This window comes from Haliotis rufescens, unplaced genomic scaffold, assembly GCF_023055435.1.
Source record: "Haliotis rufescens isolate VD_foot unplaced genomic scaffold, xgHalRufe1.0.p SCAF_14, whole genome shotgun sequence".
Taxonomy (NCBI): Eukaryota; Metazoa; Mollusca; class Gastropoda; order Lepetellida; family Haliotidae; genus Haliotis; species Haliotis rufescens.
Window position 1 is genome coordinate 29,927,781 of NW_025963824.1, and position 22,816 is coordinate 29,950,596.

General features: G+C 45.1%; 1 protein-coding gene across 1 annotated transcript; it reads right to left on the reverse strand.

Annotated features, from left to right (window-relative positions):
• Window positions 1–496: 496 nt before the first annotated feature.
• LOC125379227 (ribosome-binding protein 1-like) lies at window positions 497–2,994 on the reverse strand. Its single transcript, XM_048395470.1, has 3 exons — window positions 1,596–2,994; window positions 1,203–1,488; window positions 497–1,166 (listed from the first exon to the last, which is right to left on the reverse strand). The coding sequence occupies exons 1-3, from the start codon at window positions 2,992–2,994 to the stop codon at window positions 497–499; spliced, it is 2,355 nt and encodes a 784-aa protein (XP_048251427.1).
• Window positions 2,995–22,816: the final 19,822 nt, after the last annotated feature.

Sequence of the window (22,816 nt, forward strand, 5' to 3'; positions counted from 1 at the left end):
AGCGGCCGTATTCGAATCAAGCATCAGAAATGGAAATCAGAAACAACTGCATATCGTTCGTCAGTTCCGTTTCTCATGGTAATCGAGATTTATTGCCGGCCAACAGGATAATAGTAACCCCCGCCACTTGTCCCTTTCCCCCAATAATGTATCTCCCAGTCCCTCCTTCACATCCCACAGCATATATTTAACAAAGCAACCCCATTGCATACCGTTCAATTCTCACTTCCATCTGCTTATACTCACCCCTCCTCAGCTCTGTCATCCTGTACTCTCCCCTCCTCAGCTCTATCAGCCTGTGCTCTCCCCTCCTCAGCTCTATCAGCCTGTACTCACCCCTCCTCAGCTCTATCAACCTGTACACATCCCTCCTCAGCTCTATCAGCCTGTACTCACCCCTCCTCAGCTCTATCAGCCTGTACTCACCCCTCCTCAGCTCTATCAGCCTGTACTCTCCCCTCCTCAGCTCTATCATCCTGTACTCACTCCTCCTCAGCTATATCAACCTGTACTCACCCCTCCTCAGCTCTATCATCCTGTACTCATCCCTCCTCAGCTCTGTCATTCTGTACTCATCCCTCCTCATCTCTATCATCCTGTACTCATCCCTCCTCATCTCTATCATCCTGTACTCATCCCTCCTCAGCTCCGTCATCCTGTACACACCCTTTCTCAGCTCTGTCATCCTGTACTCCCCCTTTCTCAGCTCTGTCATCCTGTACACACCCTTTCTCAGCTCTGTCATCCCGTACTCACCCTTTCTCAGCTCTGTCATCCTGTACACACCCTTTCTCAGCTCTGTCATCCTGTACTCACCCTTTCTCAGCTCTGTCATCCTGTACTCACCCTTTCTCAGCTCTGTCATCCTGTACTCACCCTTTCTCAGCTCTGTCATCCTGTACTCCCCCTTTCTCAGCTCTGTCATCCTGTACACACCCTTTCTCAGCTCCGTCATCCTGTACTCACCCTTTCTCAGCTCTGTCATCCTGTACTCACCCTTTCTCAGCTCTGTCATCCTGTACTCACCCTTTCTCAGCTCTGTCATCCTGTACACACCCTTTCTCAGCTCCGTCATCCTGTACTCACCCTTTCTCAGCTCTGTCATCCTGTACTCACCCTTTCTCAGCTCTATCATCCTGTACTCACCCCTCCTCAGCTCTATCAGCCTGTACTCATCCCTCCTCAGCTCTATCAGCCTGTACTCATCCCTCCTCAGCTCTGTCATTCTGTACTCATCCCTCCTCATCTCTATCATCCTGTACTCATCCCTCCTCAGCTCTATCAGCCTGTACTCTCCCCTCCTCAGCTCTATCATCCTGTACTCACCCTTTCTCAGCTCTATCAGCCTGTACTCATCCCTCCTCATCTCTATCAGCCTGTAGTCACCCCTCCTCAGCTCTGTCAACCTGTACTCATCCCTCCTCATCTCTATCATCCTGTACTCACCCCTCCTCAGCTCTGTCATCCTGTACTCATCCCTCCTCAGCTCTATCAACCTGTACTCACCCTTCTCAGCTCTATCAGCCTGTACTCACCCCTCCTCAGCTCTATCAGCCTGTACTCATCCCTCCTCAGCTCCGTCAGCCTGTACTCACCCCTCCTCATCTCTATCAGCCTGTACTCACCCCTCCTCATCTCTATCATCCTGTACTCACACCTCCTCAGCTCTGTCATCCTGTACTCACCCCTCCTCAGCTCTATCAGCCTGTACTCACCCCTCCTCATCTCTATCATCCTGTACTCATCCCTCCTCAACTCTGTCATCCTGTTCTCACCCCTCCTCAGCTCTATCAGCCTGTACTCACCCCTCCTCAACTCTGTCATCCTGTACTCACCCCTCCTCAGCTCCGTCATCCTGTACTCACCCCTCCTCAGCTCCGTCATCCTGTACAAACCCTTTCTCAGCTCTGTCATCCTGTACTCACCCTTTCTCAGCTCTGTCATCCTGTACTCACCCTTTCTCAGCTCTGTCATCCTGTACTCACCCTTTCTCAGCTCTGTCATCCTGTACTCACCCTTTCTCAGCTCTGTCATCCTGTACTCACCCTTTCTCAGCTCTGTCATCCTGTACTCACCCTTTCTCAGCTCTATCATCCTGTACTCATCCCTCCTCAGCTCCGTCATCCTGTACTCACCCCTCCTCAGCTCTGTCATCCTGTACTCACCCTTTCTCAGCTCTGTCATCCTGTACTCACCCTTTCTCAGCTCTGTCATCCTGTACTCACCCTTTCTCAGCTCTATCAGCCTGTACTCACCCCTCCTCATCTCTATCATCCTGTACTCATCCCTCCTCATCTCTATCATCCTGTACTCACACCTCCTCAGCTCTGTCATCCTGTACTCACCCCTCCTCAGCTCTATCAGCCTGTACTCACCCCTCCTCATCTCTATCATCCTGTACTCATCCCTCCTCAACTCTGTCATCCTGTTCTCACCCCTCCTCAGCTCTATCAGCCTGTACTCACCCCTCCTCATCTCTGTCATCCTGTACTCACCCCTCCTCATCTCTATCAGCCTGTACTCACCCCTCCTCAGCTCCGTCATCCTGTACTCACCCCTCCTCAGCTCTGTCATCCTGTACTCCCCCTTTCTCAGCTCTGTCATCCTGTACTCACCCTTTCTCAGCTCTGTCATCCCGTACTCACCCTTTCTCAGCTCTGTCATCCTGTACTCACCCTTTCTCAGCTCTGTCATCCTGTACTCACCCTTTCTCAGCTCTGTCATCCTGTACTCACCCTTTCTCAGCTCTGTCATCCTGTACTCCCCCTGTCTCAACTCTGTCATCCTGTACTCACCCTTTCTCAGCTCTGACGGTCTGTACTCACCCCTCCTCAGGTCTATCATCCTGTACTCACCCTTTCTCAGCTCTGTCATCCTGTACACACCCTTTCTGAGCTCTATCATCCTGTACTCACCCTTTCTCAGCTCTGTCATCCTGTACTCACCCTTTCTCAGCTCTATCATCCTGTACTCACCCTTTCTCAGCTCTATCATCCTGTACTCACCCTTTCTCAGCTCTATCAGCCTGTACTCAACCTTCCTCAGCTCTTGCAGCCTATACCCATCCTATTCTCAGGTCTAGGAGCCGATACTCATCCCATTCTCAGGTCCAGGTTTTGGTGCCTTCATACTAAAGAGTTCCCTTATTTGTCTGTCTGTCGTTCGTTCGTTCGTTCGTTCGTTCGTTCGTTTGTATATAATAGAAAAACAAAAGTAAATCTAAACGTGTTAGGTTTTGTTAAGATGGCTTAACTAAAATGAAAGTTCCTGCAAGATGAATTATATAGAACTATATTTAATAGGAAAACAAAAATATTATGTAAACATTATTTATATATTTTACTTTATTTCAGGGGGTATATATGTGTTAGTCTGAACTTCCACCATGCCTCAGCGCTTACACCTTACAGTTACTGGGGTCATGTAACCTTATTATTTTCATACTTACTTAAGAAACATTAAATTTTCATTGTGCAAGTTAGAAAACTATTCAATGAAAGGTATCATGGGGTTCGATATAGTTTGATATTGTTTATATATTTTCATCTCTTGGAGGAGTTGTTTATATTGCCGGGAAATTTGACTTCCTGAAAATCTCGTTACATTGTCTGTTTCAACAAGAACGCTAGCTGCCATCATGTGTTTAATCAAGGTGTGTCAAACGTTAAATGAAACCTCCGTTGACATTTCCAAGCACATGCTTGTGTCGAAGAGTGAGTGAGGGAGTGAGGGAGTGAGTTGGGTTTAACGCCGCTTTTAACAGTATTCCAGTTATATCGCGGCGTGTCAGCTTAATGTGGGAGGAAAGCCCGAAGTGATGAGTGCTCACGGGGATCTTTGATCATAAAATATTTAAAATATTAAATGCCGCACATCTTTCTTGTGTGGGAGAGTGAGTTTGATTAAAATATAAGCGACAGGGCCCTTTCAATAGCCACGTGAACAATCTGCTGAAAGCAGAACTGGTTGTACGATTCCGACCTGGTTGTAGCACGCGTCACAAACACATGCAATTCACGGCAACTGTTCACCTGAAAAAAACAACACGGGAACATTTAGGACAAATCAGAATATGGAAGAGGATCGAACATCAATTTTGTCACTTATGCCTCAAATTTCGAAATTTCCTCCACATGTCTACAGCAAAAGGTTTTGAAACTTTTACTGAGGCCTTGTTGTAACCTTGATCAAACCCCCTTTGAGCTAGAGTGGTGTGTATTATACCTGAGTGAGTGAGTGAGTGAGTATGGTTTTACGCCGCTTTTGGCAATATTCCAGCAATATCACGGCGGGGGACACCAGAAATGGGCTTCACACATTGTACCAATGTCGGGAATCGAACCCGGGTCTTCGGCATGACGAGCTAACGCTTTAACCACTAGGCTACCCGACCGCCCCTATTTTACCTGGACAAATGTGAAATGTAGACGTCAAAGGCGGGAGCAGCTAGAATATTGTTCAACTTACAGGGGAAGTCCCGGTCAATGAGGTCTCTGGTTTCGTTTTCCTGCGAGTTACGATTATGAAACAAATAAAATGTATTGACATATTTCATTATTTTTCTACATGTGTTTTGCTCTTTCAAAACGGTTTGTAACACAATTATTAATTCTTTGGATTTCCAACAAAATCAAGGCCAAGGGGCTGGTTTTACACGGATTTTTATCAAGATTTCAAATGTTTCTGTTGCTGAGTGAAATCTACATACACCCTGGCGTCAGTCTTGTGACAAGGTGGAAACAGATGCCAGATCGGTGATCATCATCTCAGATTGGAACCCCGATTAGCGGATCCTGGTCCAGTTAAGGGGTGCAAATCTGAGAATTGTTGTGTCTTATACCACTCAACCCCGCAGACCCCTAAAACGTTTAAGACAAAAAAGTAATTCCACAGCTTTTTAAACTGGCGTGTTTCAGAAAACCCTTATCTAATATAAGGGGCAACAACAGGGGGGCGCCTATATGTGAACAAATACAGTAGACTACGGTTAAAACGAACACGCTTATAACGAACTGACGGATATAACGAACTTACTTTTTGGTCCTGACTATTTGCTGTAGTTATGCTGTATATATGCTTATAACGAACTACGGTTATAACGAACTAAAATTAGTAGTCCCTTTGAGTTCGTTATAACCGTAGTTTACTGCACTCAATCTGTTTATCCCTGAAGCTATCACGATAAAGGTTACCACGGGACAAGAGGAAGACCGAAAACTGGAATTATACTCTTGGCCAAACCGCAACAAGTAAGACAGTCTCCCAGTCTGGTCTGTGGGGTCTTGCACTATGAGCGCAACAAGACATGTCTTTTGTTCTTGTAAAACTCGTTTATCTTGGCTTTCTACAGAGCTGGACACACAAGGAAGTCATTAAGCCTTGTATAGGATCCTCGGACATTAAAAGCCTGTTTTACTTTCAACCTAATCATTGAATAATGCACATCTCTGAGGAGACACGTTAATCTAGTGCTTTGAAATATGATAGCAAGCAAAGAACGCTGTAAAGATGCTATTTTCCTTACGAAGAACTTTGTCGTTGAGATGAATGGGGAACGCCCAAATAGCGACTAATTAATGCCATGGCTTAATAGCTTATGCGCACGGGGTATCGGTGATCAGAAGTCTTTAACTTGAGAGGGATCGGAAATGTGGTTGTTACATCACGTAAAGTTAGTTTGATATATCAATTTGTGTCTATAGCTTTTGTTCTTTATGCACGTGTTTACAAGAGACTTTCAAATTATATACGTCACAGCGATAAGACTCTACATGATAGGCCGCATTACTCCCCGTAAGGAATATGTTTTGTATAGCAAGGTGCATATATGTCATGGGCGGATACAGCTTTTTTGAAAAGGGGGGTGCACAATTAAGATCTATCTATTGTCTTTGGTGGTAATTTATACAGAAATAAAGATTTATTTTCGAAATAAAAGGGGGGGGGGGGGGGGGGGGGGTGCGCATCCCCACCCCACCCCACCCCGCCCCAACCCCCCCACACACAACCCCACCCCCCTCTGTATCCGCCCATGTATGTCTCATCTTCAATGCTGTTCTTAAATGCGCAAAAGAATGGTTGAAAAATATGTTTGGCACGACATATTTCAGCAGCTGTGTTTTGAACTTATGATAAATATGGGTTGAAAATGAAACAATGACTGGCCGTTTAATAATATAGTAAACAAATTGAACAGATCTCAAATTACAAAATATCGCCACACGTGAAAATATAATCCCCAGCAGTATGTTAAGGATAACGCACACGTTACTGACACGTGATGATCTGGGGTAGAACATGTCTTCAAGATCCCATGCTTTTCGTAAGAGGCGACTAACGGGATCGGGTGGTCAGGCTCGCGGGCCGTTCCATGCACGGTGTTCCTCCCTCGGGCTCGAATAACAACACAAGTGATTGTATTTTACATCCAACCGAAGCAACGAGGCAGGAAGCTCTCACGTAACACAAACCATTTGTTGATTATTTTATTTTCCTTGCAACATAATTCAGTTTACCCCGAATTAGACCGCTTGCGGTGATATTGGACAAACGTGGTCTCGCTAACAGCAGTGAGATATGTGTTCGTCCACCAGTTGTATGTCTGATGTTTATACTTCCTGTGTACTTCTCACGGTTAAGTCTGTTGAAGTATTCACAGACCGCCGTCATATAGCTGGAATATTGCTGAATGCTGCGTTAAACCACAAACAAACAAACAAAACTGTTTTTAACGCCGCACTCAGCAATAGTCCAGCTATATGACAGCGGTCTGTCAATAAACGAGTCTGGACCAGACAATTCAGCATTTGACATCATGAGCATGGATCTACGCAATTGGGATACAATGACATGCATCAACCAAATCAGCGAGCCTACCCACCCGATCCCGTTGGTCGCCTCTTACGACAAGCATAGTCGCCTTTTACAACAAGTATTGGTTGCTTAAGACATACACATCTATTCTACCCCCCATCTTCAGAGGGGTGTTTACATAATAAGGTTATGAAAGCAACATACCTACTACTACTACTACTGTCACTACTACTACTACTACTACTACTACTACTACTACTACTACTACTACTACGTGAAGTTCCGGGGTAGGATAGGTCTTCAGCAGCCTATGTTTCCTGCAAGAGGCTTGTCGCATGAGGCGATTTAATGTTCTAGCCAGTACTCCCTTACCATGTGAAATTATCAATTATTTTTAATTCGTGAGTGAGTGAGTTGAGTTTAACGCCGCTTTTAACAGTATTCCAGTTATATCACGATGTGACAGCTTAGTGTGGGAGGAAAGCCCGAAGTGATGCAGGTCTCAGACGTTTACCACTTTGGTGAAACCCTCGAGCACGGGTATGGTGCTAACAAACCTAGAAACATCATCGGGGCGAACCGGGATTGGAGCCCCGGATCACAGGTTTCTGGCGTGCCCAAGGGACGCAACTCTGCACAGCGAATTGCGTCGCCTTAGACAACCGTCCCATTTTTATTAGTGTATAACACTGTTTAGCTGATCAGAAACATAACACTCCGTGTCCCTCTTGTCAAGATGCGGGTAAAATACATATATGAATTATACTTATCATAAGTGTATTTTTCAAATAGTCGTATTTTCATTTTTGTCTATCTTGAGAAACCGTTAATTGGTGGTAAATAAATCAGCTGATACGTTACACCTTGACATCGATACACTTTTTGTAGCTGTATTATTGTTTGAAATTCATTTCATTTCCTATGATATCGGCCGAAGACAGTCTCACGCATTGTGACCTTTTTATAGCTACGGTGGGCTGTTCTTGTCATGGAACTGATTCCTCCTTTGATGAGATAAGAAGTTCGTCACTGCAACCAGTTACACAGAGGGATCTTTTCATTCCTATACCAGTCGAACATTAGTAATTGAGACAAGAGTAATACGTGAACTAAGCTTTCGAAATATTGTGTTCGTCATTGTTAAAACATGTGCATGCTCACGTAAGAATAAACAACTAAATTAACTTTACCATGAAGTATTATCGTATATTGTGTCCCAAACAGTGTTCCATACATGCGAGATGGCGTGCCACTTCTGCACGCGTGCATCGTGCCTCTTTTGGGAGATCGATGTGGAGGCAATCAGCTTTCTAGTGAGTGTAATTAAGTTTGCAGGGTAAAGACAATAAGGAAAGATTAATTCATCCAGTATTAATGCCTCTCCGTGCTGGTCGAGATCCCGCCATGGCGCGTCTGGTGCGGCTAGGCTGGACTGGCTGCAGGGCCTGACGGACGACAGCATTTCGCGGGAAAAATGAACACGTGGCCCCGGAAAGTAAAGTAATTGAGTGGGGAAGCAATGTGGTACTTCGTCAGACCTCTAACGATGATTTATTCACGAGTTTTACGTCATTCATCCACGTCTTCTTATGGCAGACGAAACTGGAAGTTTACAGAAAAGTTTTGTGAGAATTGTAATAACCGATCTACAGTTACGTAATTGTGCTTCCATCTGTACTTTGTTTGACGCCACACTCAGCAATAGTCCAGCTATATGGTGGCGGTCTGTAAATAATCGGGTCTTGGCCAGACAATCGAGTGATTGATGTCATAAGCATCGACCCACTCAATTGGGATACGATGACATGCATCAACCAAGTCAGCGTGCCTGACCACCCGATCCCGTTAGTCGCCTTTTACGGCAAGCATGGGTTGCTGAAGACCAACTCTCTCCCGAATCTTCACGGGGGGGGGGGGGGGGGGTGTCGGCGGTCGGGTAGCCCAGTGGTTAAAGCGTTAGCTCGTCACGCCGAAGACCCGGGTTCGATTCCCGACATGGGTACACTGCGTGAAGCCCATTTCTGGTGTCCCCCGCCGTGATATTACTGGCATATAGCTAAAAGCGGCGTAAAATCAAACTCACTCACTCACCGAAGATGCGGGGAAGAATAGGTCTTCAGCAACCCATACTTGCCGTAAAAGGCGACTATGCTTGTCGTTAGAGGCGACTAACGGGATCGGGTGGTCACGCTCGCTGACTTGGTTGATGCATGTCATTGTATCCCAATGCGTAGAGCCATGCTCATGATGTCAAATGCTGAATTGTTTGGTCCAGACTGGATTATTGACAGACCGCTGTCATATAGCTGGACTATTGCTGAGTGCGGCGTTAAAAACAGTTTTGTTTGTTTGTTTGTGGTTTAACGCAGCATTCAGCAATATTCCAGCTATATGACGGCGGTCTGTGAATACTTCAACAGACTTAACCGTGAGAAGTACACAGGAAGTATAAACATCAGACATACAACTGGTGGACGAACACATATCTCACTGCTGTTAGCGAGACCACGTTTGTCCAATATCACCGCAAGCGGTCTAATTCGGGGTAAACTGAATTATGTTGCAAGGAAAATAAAATAATCAACAAATGGTTTGTGTTACGCGAGAGCTACTCTGCCTCGTTGCTTCGGTTGGATGTAAAATACAATCACTTGTGTTGTTATTCAAGCCCGGGGGAGGAAATCCGTGCATGGAACGGCCAATTTCGAGCCAGCGAGCCTGACTACCCGATCCCGTTAGTCGCCTCTTACGAAAAGCATGGGATCTTGAAGACATGTTCTACCCCAATACAGTCACTTGTGTTGTTATTCGAGCCCGGGGGAGGAACTCCGTGCATGGGGGGATAGAAATCTTAGCCGTTAACCACTTTGGTGCAACCCACGATCAAGGGTTAAGTGCTGACAAACGCAGAAACATAATCATAGCGAACCGGGAATTATTGCCCTGTGAATTATATGTGTGTTCATTGCCTTAAGCGATTTCGCGTGGCCAAGTCATCTAAGGCGCCGCAATTCGCTGTGCAGAATTGCGTCCCTTGGGCACGCCAGAAACCTATCATCGTGAGTTCTAATCCCGTTTCGCCCCGATTGTGGTTCTAGGTTTGTCAGCGCCATACCCGTGCTCGTGGGTTTCACCGAAGTGGTAAACGTCTAAGACCTGCATCACTTCGGGCTTTCCTCCCACATTAAGCTGACACGCCGTGATATAACTGGAATACTGTTAAAAACGGTGTTAAACCCAACTCACTCACTCACTCACTCTTTGGGTCAACATAGTGTAACATAGGCCCTGGTGACTTTGCGATCATATTCTTGATAATCGGGATACTGTTAAAGGCGGCGTTAAACCTAACTCACTCACTCATTATAGTTATTTTATAAAGAACTAGTTTCTGCACACTCATGTATTACCACCATCCCACGCAAAAGTTAAACTCACTCACTCACTAATAGGTGATGGGGTTGCAAAGTGGTTAAGGCGTCAGCTCGTCGTACCGAAGGCCCGCGTTGAGTTGCCGATTGTAAGACTTGGTATCTCCTTACAGGTTTAATATCATTGACGTTAGCTCACTTATGTTTTATGTCGTATTCGCGTGCGTGCGAAACAAGGACAGGGAACCAGTTTATGGTACTTTCAGTATTGTCGTTAATCTGCCTTGTAGGTTTCGCCGTAAATTCGTCCGGATCAACACTTTTCCAGCTTAACGTCTACTGTTGGTTCGCGCAGCAAGCTTTGCAGATTTTAGCAAATATGCGGCAGCCCAAAACTCTGATATAAAACTGTACCATATCCGGTTATAGGTGCGCATGCGTGGCGTAATTGAATACGAATTTAAATAAACATGGTGACATGTCCATACCTCGAAATATGTTTAGGGAGATAGAAATAACAACAGTTTGCTCTGCTGAGGTTATTTTTGCTTAAACATTTTTACTTCACAATGTTCGCTCGTTGTTTTCATTTGATACCGAGGACCAATGATAGTTACGTTTAGCGTCGTCCAATGACAGCCACAGACAGAAGCTCAGTCAAGTTCAGCTCAACACAGGTACGGAGTTGTGTCCCTTATCTTATAGACAGTCAACAATCCATTCGTGACCAACTCGTGATATTCCGGGACAAGCCGAATAGCGACTCGTGCCCCTCTCGTGGCCATTTTTGCGACCGGGTTCCGTCTTAGCGCAAACGGGCATACCTAAAACAATCGTCAACTCGTTGCGTAATGGTTCACACATTTTCCCCATATATTATATAAATTTCAGATGCAATTTAAAGCACATCGGAACGTGCGGAATTATACAGTAGGATTGAACACATTTAACTGTGTCTTTGGTATATTTTTAGATGCAAGACATAGGTAAAATCAAAAATTATTTCTGAGTGATTCTTTGACGAAGAACTTGAAATCATACGCGCATTCTGATTGGTTTGTCGTATTTTCACACATTACATTCATCGATAGGGGGACGAGTGGTGATGAATGTCAACAATCTTGAAATTTGCCCTCTTACCCCATATGTAGTAACGTTTATACTTTTGTTTATGTCTTTGGGAATGCCATCATAGTTCATTTTGAAAAGGTTTACGACTGACCATGTTTTCCAGATGAAATTATTTTGTTGTTTGTATAATCAGATTGGTTCGAGATTGCAGACTCACGGAAAATCAACCAACTTGTCCCTTACATTCTAACTTTATCAATTACATGATAGTTTTAATGAAATAGAAATTCAAAATGACAAACAAAGAAAGCAATTTAGCACGGGTAAGTGTATTCGGGGTCACGACAGTCGTCACTTGTTTGTTAACATAACGTTCAATCGGCTGCGAGTTCAACTCCATGCATGGTTGTGGTCATCTATCATTGTGGGGAGTTTTGCCTGGTGGCAGCGATAGTATAGAGAGCTCCGCGAACTAGATATCGCTGTGAGGAGCTTGATGGACATTAAATTGCCAATAACACTCTTCCGTAATTCAGAGTTTCCGGACTGTAGGGGTTTGACTGTATTCGAGCAGACATGTTGTATCCAACACAAAGAGCAAGGCGTAGGCCGCGACGATGTTTACAAGCTAATTAAGGCTTGATCTATATCAGCAAATTACACATCTACAGAGCTGCTACAGAATTGTTGAAGTATCTACTCAAAGTAACGACAAAATCTCGTGCTGATGTCTCGCGGTGAGACGTGAGATGTGGCGTGACCTGTCAGTTGTCGGGCCATAACCATGATAGCTTCAAGTCACATACAATACACTGAAACCTCAGACTATCTATTATTGTTATCGATTCGTATTTGCACCGTATTCTCGTCCGTATTTCGTCTCAGAAAATACAGTCATTTAGAAAAGCAAAGGGAGATAATGCCCGTTTTCTTTGACAGTTGACGGTCGGTAATAACCGCTTTTATCTCGCAGCCTCCGTTTCCCTAACTTGAGGCTTAATCCTGGGAGCTATCTAGGCAGCTCTGCTGGCGCCGATTCGTTAATAACAGACGGGGATAAAGAAATTTATTTCGTCTTTAAATTTTAGTCTAACAATAGACTCACGTGATAATTGCTGTGGAGCAGTATGCGTCTGTTTTATCAAGTTTGTGCTGTGAAGTCTTTGCGGTTAAGTGGTTTGTGTATACTGTACTCGCATCACCACCGTGCCTTGGTGCCGAGTAGATTTATCTGCCACCCTTCTGACGTCACAGGGCACATTGCTTTAAATTATTTATATAACACAACAGGATGGTTCTTCATGTTTGGACCGCCACCGTGGTCTAGTGGTAGAGCGTCCGCCCGGAGAGCGGAAGGTCCGGGGTTCGATCCCCGACCGCGTCATACCAAAAGACGTTAAAAGATGGTACTTGTTGTTACCCTGTCTGGCGCTCGGCATTAAGGGGCTAAAACAAGGACTGTTCGGCTCGGAGTCAGTATACTGTGTCTGAGTCTGGTATTCATGTTAAACTGCGGCATGGTATTTCAGTGAGCTAGCAATATAAATCGGCATCAGTCGACGTCCGGACTAGTACAAACAGCCACACACATACACGTGCATCCACGTCGCTATATAAGTGCAATAATCTTGGACGCGACATTAAACCCCATTTCACCTCACCTCACCTCACCTCACCTCTTCATGTTTGATTTCTCTTCTATAATGGACGTGATGTGTATCGATCAGCGTTGTGAAGTACCTTAATTAGTAACTGCCTAATGGAATATGCCGAACTAGTGGATGTGTTGCAGCAAACAACATTAAACCGCCATGTTTATCTAATACCGTTCTGTCATTTCTGATGTTTTGTTGCGATAAGAGCTAGGGTTAACGTTGTTTTTCTTTTCTTTATGTTATTGTTAAACGCCGCACTCACCAATATTCCAACTACATGAAGGTGGTCTGTAAATATTCGAGTCTGAACCAGATAATCCAGTGACTGACTTAATGAACGATCTACGCAATTGGAATACGATGACATGCATCGACCTATCCCGTTAGTCGCATCCTATGATAAGTATTGGTTGCCGAAGGCTAGTTCTAACCCGGATTTACACGGGGTACAGAATATCTGCCACATCTCAAACAACAGATAGTGCGATATAACGTTATGACGTCATCTAGACCTTGCCACATCCTATACAACAGACCATGTAACGTGATGACGTCAACAAGACCCTGCCATAACCTATACAACAGACCATATAACGTTATGACGTCAACTAGACCTTGCCACATCCTATACAACAGACCATATAACGTGATGACATCAACTAGACCTTGCCACATCCTACACAAATGATACAATGTCATGACGTCAACTAGGCCTTGCCACATCCTATACAACAGACCATATAACGTTATGACGTCAACTAGACCTTCCCACATCCTACACAACAGACCATATAACGTGATGACGTCAACTAAAAACTCCCATATCCTACACAACAGAGAGTGTCATATAACGTTATGACGTCAACTAGACCTTGCCACATCCTATACAACAGACCATGTAACGTGATGACGTCAACTAGACCCTGCCACATCCTACACAACGGACCATATAACGTGATGACGTCAACTAGAAACTACAATATCCTACACAACAGACCATATAACGTTATGACGTCAACCAGACCTTCCCGCATCCTACACAACAGACCATATTTAAGAATTGACCTTCACTTTGTGTGAGTTCATTGGAGTATGAACCTTCATAGAGTGAGGGCCAAACTGTATGAACGTCGGAGCTTGCGACGACGTTCATACAATGTTTGGCCCTCACTCTATGAAGGTTCATACTCCAATAAACTCACGCAAAGTGAAAGTCAATTCTTATAATTTTTTATCACAATTTCTTACCTCAAAGGATCTTGGCCAAGATCTAAACACAATTTTATTATTTAGTACGTGTGACTTCATGTTTACACTGATAGCCAAACAACAACCAGCTATATCGCGGAATAAAATAGGTCCCCAAAAAGGAGGTGATTGAAGGAGCGTATGGATGCAGAACTTGCTCTTCAGAAACATCTTACGCAACACATGTGTTCATATAATATCCCCATTAGATGAGAAAGGTCTGTAATGAACTACCTCAGTAAGTCAGTCACAATGACAGCGCGTCGTAATACATTTACATCAAGGACAAGACGTCAAAATGGCCGACACGATAAACGTGACGGGAGGATTTCCGAAGTTGTTAATGAACCTGTGGCGGTTACATGTGTTAGTCATCATTGATCAACTGACCGATTATTGAAAGGTGATTAAAGATGCGTCAAACAGAAACCAAGGTAAATTCGTAGATTGCTGGAGACAATCACTGTCAGCCTAGACATAGATCGAGTCGATACTGACGATAGTTTGGATGTGCATGTTTTCGTTTGTTCATTAGGATGGGCCGTAACGAGGAAATTCGTGAACAATCATGCAGTCAAGCTCTCTTACGTTTCTCAATGTATACTGAAATGCTGAGACCAAGATTAAAGGTTCTAAATGATCAGAAATAATGTTTATGTATGTTTTCGTTCCCAGGGGTTTCCCCAGGAATGTGGAAGTAGTCCGTCCGTGTTTACGTCATTTCAAGAACACGGTCTCGTGAAAAACGTATGAACGTCAAATTTGTTTCGTTCATACACTTATGAACGTCAATTTCGCGGTCATGTGACCGACCTCTCGTCCAACGGAAAAGCCGTATATCGTGTAAACGTCAAATTAAAAAATTATAACGTGATGACGTCAACTAGAAACTACCATATCCTACACAACAGAGAGTGACATATAACGTCATGACGTCAACCAGACCCTGCCACATCCTACACAAACGATATAACGTTATGACGTCAACTAGAACATCCCACACAACCGATAGTGCCATATAATGTTGTCTGAACTAGCCTTTAAAATCACATCGGCCTGGAACGTAAAACAATGACAGTACGTCCTTCCCATTTTTTCCTTGACGGTAAATCAATTACTGTATAGGCTCTTTAATTACAGTGCATGCAGATTTATGCGGTGCGCCATTAATGACTCGTAAGTGCGGTAGAACGTCGTAGTTGGATTATGCCGCTCTACGGGAACATTACCGGATGACTGATTGGAGGGAACCGCCTCACTGTCTGAGGTCTGAGTACAGTTAGTATTAAACTGGTCCCGGGATGTTGTGCCTATTTCGTGCCTGGGATTCAGTGATGGAGTCTATCTATCTACCTTTTCATTTTATGTATGTATGTATGTATGTATGTATGTGTGTGTGTGTGTGTGTGTGTGTGTGTGTGTGTGTGTGTGTGTGTGTGTGTGTGTGTGTATGTATGTTTGTATGTATGTATGTATGTATGTATGTATGTATGTATGTATGTATGTATGTATGTATGTATGTGTGTGTGTGTGTCTGTGTGTGTGTATGTGTGTGTGTGTATGTATGTATGTATGTATGTATGTATGTATGTGTGTGTGTGTGTGTGTATGTATGTTTGTATGTATGTATGTATGTATGTATGTATGTATGTATGTATGTATGTATGTATGTATGTATGTATGTATGTATGTATGTGTGTGTGTGTGTGTGTGTCTGTGTGTGTGTGTGTGTGTATGTATGTATGTATGTATGTATGTATGTATGTGTCTGTGTGTGTGTATGTGTGTGTGTGTGTATGTATGTATGTATGTATGTATGTATGTATGTATGTATGTATGTATGTATGTGTGTATGTATGTGTGTGTGTGTGTGTGTGTGTGTGTGTGTGTGGGTGTATGTATGTGTGTGTGTGTGTGTGTGTGTGTGTGTGTGTGTGTGTGTGTGTGTGTGTGTGTGTGTGTATGTGTGTGTGTGTGTATGTATGTTTGTATGTATGTATGTGCGTGCGTGCGTGCGTCACGTGCGTGCGTGCGTGCGTGCGTGCGTTACGCGCATTCATACAACTTGAACATCAGTTTTTCGTTTCATACCTCAATGAACCGAAAAAATGCAGTCAATCCTTAATTCATTCATTCACTTTTTATTAATATATTTATATAGTCATTCATTCATAATGATTCATTCATTCATTCATATAAAATGTTTCATGTTCAGTCGATTGTCGTGTATTGTGGTTCATATTATTCTATTTAATGGAAAGTCGCATGTGAAACAATAACTACACCCAAACAACTCCACTGAAAGGACAAGAATTAACCCACTTGTTTGTAATCAGTTTCCACGGAGAAATCTACGGTCGTACGTCCGGCTTGGAGTCCTGCAACCTCTCCCCCTTGCTCCCCCACCCCCCACCCCCCACCCCCCTCCTCCCCACTCTCTGGCAGGTACGTCGATACGTCGCGGCAGCAATGGCTGGCGTCAACACAGCAGCGGCTATGGTAAGTGTGTTGCGGGTCCAGGTTTCCTCGATATGTAATTAAAGTTTCCAACTCACAATAAATAATGGATAGGCCTAATTAGATTTTGTGAGCTAATGAGAAAAAATCGCAGCATAGCCCATACCATCCGCGGCTGGGGTTCGTCCCAAAATAATGACTTAATTTGGTTGAGATTCTTGATCGTTGATTAACACGAGACGAACAAGGTGACTGATGATGCGTGCGGCTGTCCGATATAAAATATTTACACTGTCATGAGGGAGGAGTGCTGCTCAGACGCAGGGGGGTGGGGCGAGGGTAGGAAATGGAACGGGGGCTGGAAGGTGGGCCGGAAGGGAGTTGAACGGGGCGCAGGAAGCCTGTCAACAAGTTGGAGGGGAATCTCTGTTGTTGTTGTTGTTGTTGTTGTTGTTGTAAATGTATCGGCTGGGAGTGGTTTGATCCCCGGCCGCGTCATTCCAAAAGACGTTAAGAGTGAGGGAGTTCAAATTTAACGTCGAATCGGCATTATTTCAGCCATATAGCGACTTAAAAAGACGTTAAGAGATGGTACTTGTTGTTACCCTGTCTGGCGGTCGGCATTAAGGGGCTAAAACAAGACACACACACACCACAAAACACACAACACACACACACAAACACACACACACACATGTGCATGCACGTCGCGATATGAGTGCAATACGCATCGACGCGTCGTTAAAGCCCATTTCACCTCGCCTCACCTTGGATTGACACGCCGTGACATAACTGGAATACTGTTAAAAGCGGCGTTAAACCCAACTCACTCACTCACTCACCTTGGATGGAAGTTGTACAAGTAGGGTTGGGTTGTGAGGTGGGGGAGAAAGGGTGGGAAACGATATGTAGAGTAGAGATAGTGGGACACGAGGCTTGATGAGGTGAAGGTTATGCTCATTGTACAATATGGGTGGGGATGAATTTTTGGGTGTGTGTAGTTGTTTTGGGGGTGGCGTATACATTAGCTCATGTGTCAACGGTGTGCAACATGGATGTGCATGATCGGTGTGTGGGTTGGGTGTGGTCGGTGTGTGGGTGGGGTGTGGTCGGTGTGTGGGTGGGGTGTGGTCGGTGTGTGGGTGGGGTGTGGTCGGTGTGTGGGTGGGGTGTGGTCGGTGTGTGGGTTGGGTGTGGTCGGTGTGTGGGTGGGGTGTGGTCGGTGTGTGGGTGGGGTGTGGTCGGTGTGTGGGTGGGGTGTGGTCGGTGTGTGGGTGGGGTGTGGTCGGTGTGTGGGTTGGGTGTGATCGGTGTGTGGATTGGGTGTGCATGATCGGTGTGTGGGTTGGGTGTGGTCGGTGTGTGGGTTGGGTGTGATCGGTGTGTGGGTTGGGTGATATCGGTGTGTGGGTTGGGTGTGGTCGGTGTGTGGGTTGGGTGTGGTCGGTATGTGGGTTGGGTGTGGTCGGTATGTGGGTTGGGTGTGGTCGGTGTGTGGGTTGGGTGTGGTCGGTGTGTGGGTGGGGTGTGGTCGGTGTGTGGGTTGGGTGTGGTCGGTGTGTGGGTTGGGTGTGGTCGGTGTGTGGGTTGGGTGTGGTCGGTGTGTGGGTTGGGTGTGGTCGGTGTGTGGGTTGGGTGTGGTCGGTGTGTGGATTGGGTGTGATCGGTGTGTGGGTTGGGTGTGGTCGGTGTGTGGGTTGGGTGTGGTCGGTGTGTGGGTTGGGTGTGGTCGGTGTGTGGGTTGGGTGTGGTCGGTGTGTGGATTGGGTGTGATCGGTGTGTGGGTTGGGTGTGGTCGGTGTGTGGGTTGGGTGTGGTCGGTGTGTGGGTTGGGTGTGGTCGGTGTGTGGGTTGGGTGTGGTCGGTGTGTGGGTTGGGTGTGGTCGGTGTGTGGGTTGGGTGTGGTCGGTGTGTGGATTGGGTGTGATCGGTGTGTGGGTTGGGTGTGGTCGGTGTGTGGGTTGGGTGTGGTCGGTGTGTGGGTTGGGTGTGGTCGGTGTGTGGATTGGGTGTGATCGGTGTGTGGGTTGGGTGTGGTCGGTGTGTGGGTTGGGTGTGGTCGGTGTGTGGGTTGGGTGTGGTCGGTGTGTGGGTTGGGTGTGGTCGGTGTGTGGGTGGGGTGTGATCGGTCAGTGTGGGATCGGTATGGGTGAGTGTGACCGGAGAGTGATCTTAGTTTTAAAAATAGACATGTGGGCATGTGGGCACTCATTCAACAACCCATTCAACCACTCATTCAACCACACACAAAACCACCCATCAAACCCCTCTCTTAACTCACTCAATTTTACACACTGACTATACCAGTACAGCCTCGTTGTATTCATGTGTTTCGATGTAACACATTACGTTATTAAACTCTATAGAGCTATGTGTTCTTGAAAAAGTCCGGATAAAGAAAATTATACTCTTGGCTTCCACCCAAAGCTGTTAAAGTCAATATCACTCTACTATTTTGGATTTAATGACGTATTTCGAGGTCGGCACCAGGAAGGGAGGGTCAATTACGGAGAAGCTGATAAAAACTGGGCGTTGGTTCAAAAGTCAAAATGCCAATCATTTTCGAGACGAACAAATATGACCTCATGCCATTTCTGCAAATAGCAACGCCCGTGAAATAAGTACCAAAGGGAAGTTACAACTGAAAGCAGGAATTATGCGGGGCGGGGCCAGAAATACTCTGATGTATGTAAACGCAAGGGTGGGGGGTGGGAGGTGTGGTGTGGGGGGCGGTCGGGTAGCCTAGTGGTTAAAGCGTTCGCTCGTCACGCCTAAGACCGCGGTTCAATTCCCGACATGGGTACAATGTGTGAAGCCCATTTCTGGTGTCCCCCTCCGTGATATTGCTGGAATATTGCTCAAAGCGGCGTAAAACCATACTCACTCATTCACTAAACGTAAGGTGTTCATTGCGTCACTGAATCTTGTATTTTCTCCTCAAGTCAAGGGCCAACAACACACTTTTTCAGGAGATGCTGTTAACGTTTTGGGTAAAAAAAATGACGCAATATTATGATTCAAATTATTATCTTTTTAAAACTTATCAGATGCTGTTTGATCACAAACAAGCATTCAAACAACACGGTTTTTTTATTTGATGTCAATTGTCCAGCCTGAAGGCCGTCTCACCAAACTCAACGCCTGCCTTTATCCATAGCCCATATGGCTTTGGAAGTAGTAGCAGTAGTAGTAGTAGTAGTAGTAGTAGTAGTAGTAGTAGTAGTAGTAGTAGTAGTAGCAGTAGTAGTAGTTTGTTTGTTTGTTTGTTGTTTAACGACGCCTCACTCAGCAATATTCTAGCTGTATGATGGCGGTCTGTAAATAATCGACTCTGGAACAGACAATCCCGTGATTGACATCATGAGCATTGATCTATGCCATTGGGATACGATGACATGCATCATCCAAGTCAGCGAGCCTGACTACCCGATCCCGTAAGTGGCCTCATGCGACAAGCAGAGTCGCCTCTTACAGGAAGCATGGGTTGCTGAAGACCTATTCAACCCCGGAACTTCACATAGTAGTAGTAGTAGTAGTAGTAGTAGTAGTAGTAGTAGTAGTAGTAGTAGTGGTGGTGGTGGTGGTGGTGGTGGTGGTGGTGGTAGTGGTGGTGGTTGTAGTAGTAATAGTAGTAGAAGTAAACGGTGTAGTTGTGGTTGTGGTAGTGGTAGTAGTGGTGGCGCTGGAGCCTTGGGGACTCAACTCTGCACTACGAATTGCGGCGCTTTTGACGATTGGTAATGATCAGTAAAAACATCAAAGCATATTATTGTTAGTATTGGGGAACCTACTGCCCACAATACATCCCTTCCTAGGGACCTATACGTCTACATCCACATCCTGAAGGGTGGCACAGACGGAGCCTTGTGTCATCAGGACGGTCTCGCCCCCCTCACAGCTTTTCCACGTGAAGCCCGTGACTGTAGCAACACGATATTCAACACAATATTTCATTAATAAACAATATGGCCTGTTCTCGTTGAATATATTTGAGCCACGATGACAAGGAATCAGTTTACATCGATCCGGTTTCCGATGCCTGCTGGAAAACAATGATGGTTGCCAGATGAGCTTGGCGAAGGCTTGATGCGTGTCTCAGGTCCATGTACCATCATCAACTTTGTCAATATCTCTGCTTCAGAACCCTGAAATGAGTCCAGATGTTCGTGAGTTTTGTACTCTTTGCCAGATCACCAAGAAAATTGCTTTTCTTTTAAAAACTGTTAAAAAAACATTTAAGTTTCAATACTAAGGAATTTAAGTCAAACGGTTGGGACGTCCACGATAGCATGGATTACTTCAGAGTTGCCTGGGGTTGGCTTGTGGCTTAGTTGGGAATTAGAGTGGTCATTGTCAGGATTAAGGCCATCTTCGTAGACGGTGTTCTGTAACAACTCTTTCATTAAAAAAATAATAGGTCGCAGCATACACATTTTCTTGGCAGTGATGTGTGTGTGTGTGTGTGTGTGTGTGTGTGTGTGTGTGTGTGTGTGTGTGTGTGTGTGTGTGTGTGTGTGTGTGTGTGTGTGTGTGTGTGTGTGTGTGTGTGTGTGTGTGTGTGTGTGTGTGTGTGTGTGTTACTTGGTATTCTTTATGGTTTGGTCCACAGGATTGGCTTCATATGCTGAAATATATATCGTAGTGATGAACACCAGGGGAGTGTCCGATCACCATAGAACAGTCGGGAAATTACCATCATCAACAGAGTGTCTATGTAACCCTAACAAAGATTCATGATAAGACCATCCCCACTTCACCCCACCCCGACCCACCTCACAATACCCATACCAACCCCACTCCAACCCGCCACGCCACGCCACGCCACGCCACGCCAGGACACGCCACGCCACGCCACGCCACGCCACCCACCCCACCTCACAATACCCATACCAACCCCACTTCAACCCGCCACGCCCCGCCACGCCACTCCAAACCACCACGCCACGCCACGCCACGCCACGCCACGCCACGCCACCCACCCCACCTCACAAAACCCATACCAACCCCACTCCAACACGCCACGCCACCCCACGCCGCACAACTGCTAGCTTTCTACTCCACCCCACCAACTTCAAAATGCCTGATATGTTTAACAATTATTGTTTACATTTCCGTTAGTTGTAGTCTCAGTTTCGACAATTAAAAAATCATTTAAAATTATGATTCCACCTTTCGTTTGCTTGGTGTCATTACAAGAACTAAAATTTTACCAAGCACGCACGCACGCACGCACGCACACACACTTAATCAAAAACCTTGACGCACCTGTAAACAACACGAAAACAACGTAATGGCCGTAAAAATTCCCTTATTACATGCCTGTGCCATGCTGTCCTTACTGCAACCCTATCACTTTCAAATTAAATCAGCATCCTGCACAGACCTTTGATAATGTTAATTCAAGATGGCCACGATGAGTTAATTCTGCTCCAAATGGCGGCGTGTTCATTCGAATCATCTCCGTATCTAGGAGCAGCAACGGATCTGGCAACGAAAGGCAATATATGAAAATCTCCTGTTCGCCTTTTCTCTCCTTACCGCTGTGCTAGTCATTGATCCAGGGTGAATTAAATCAACCATGCTCGTTTCGTTTCGTGTTTGTCGCCAGTCCAAAATATAGTATCTGTTCGTTTATTGATTAATGTAAAGCGGCTTTTTTCATTAAGGCAAACTTTCGTATCTGGGCCCCAGTCCTATATTTTATTACGCCCGAGTGCTAGTTTATTGTTCTTTTGCATGATGAATGGAAATTACTTGTGTTATTGTGAAGTAATATGAATGTAAAAGTCATCGTAGGAAAAAGCGAACAAGGAGATTTATTCCAGGACATGGTGACGAATTGCCAATTTCATAGGAAGGCAAATTACTTCAGCTAATCACATTAGGAAATTATGAAGCATGTAATATGAATGTTTCTTTCGTCCATCTGTTTTAGGAAATGTATGTCCAACCAAAATGGTCACTGATGTTGACTTATTGCATACCTGTCCCGTAGGCTTTTTTATGTAGCCAGGAATATACATGGCTTTACTTATAGCCATCCCTATCGGATTCTTCGATTATTCTACCATAGGATTTGCAGTGATTGTATTGTCAAATTTGGGATTCAACGCTGCACAGTACAAAACATGCTTCAATCTTTTTAATGACCTATTATTTCGACTTCCGGTTCCAGTTTGCTAGATGCTATTACCCTCACAA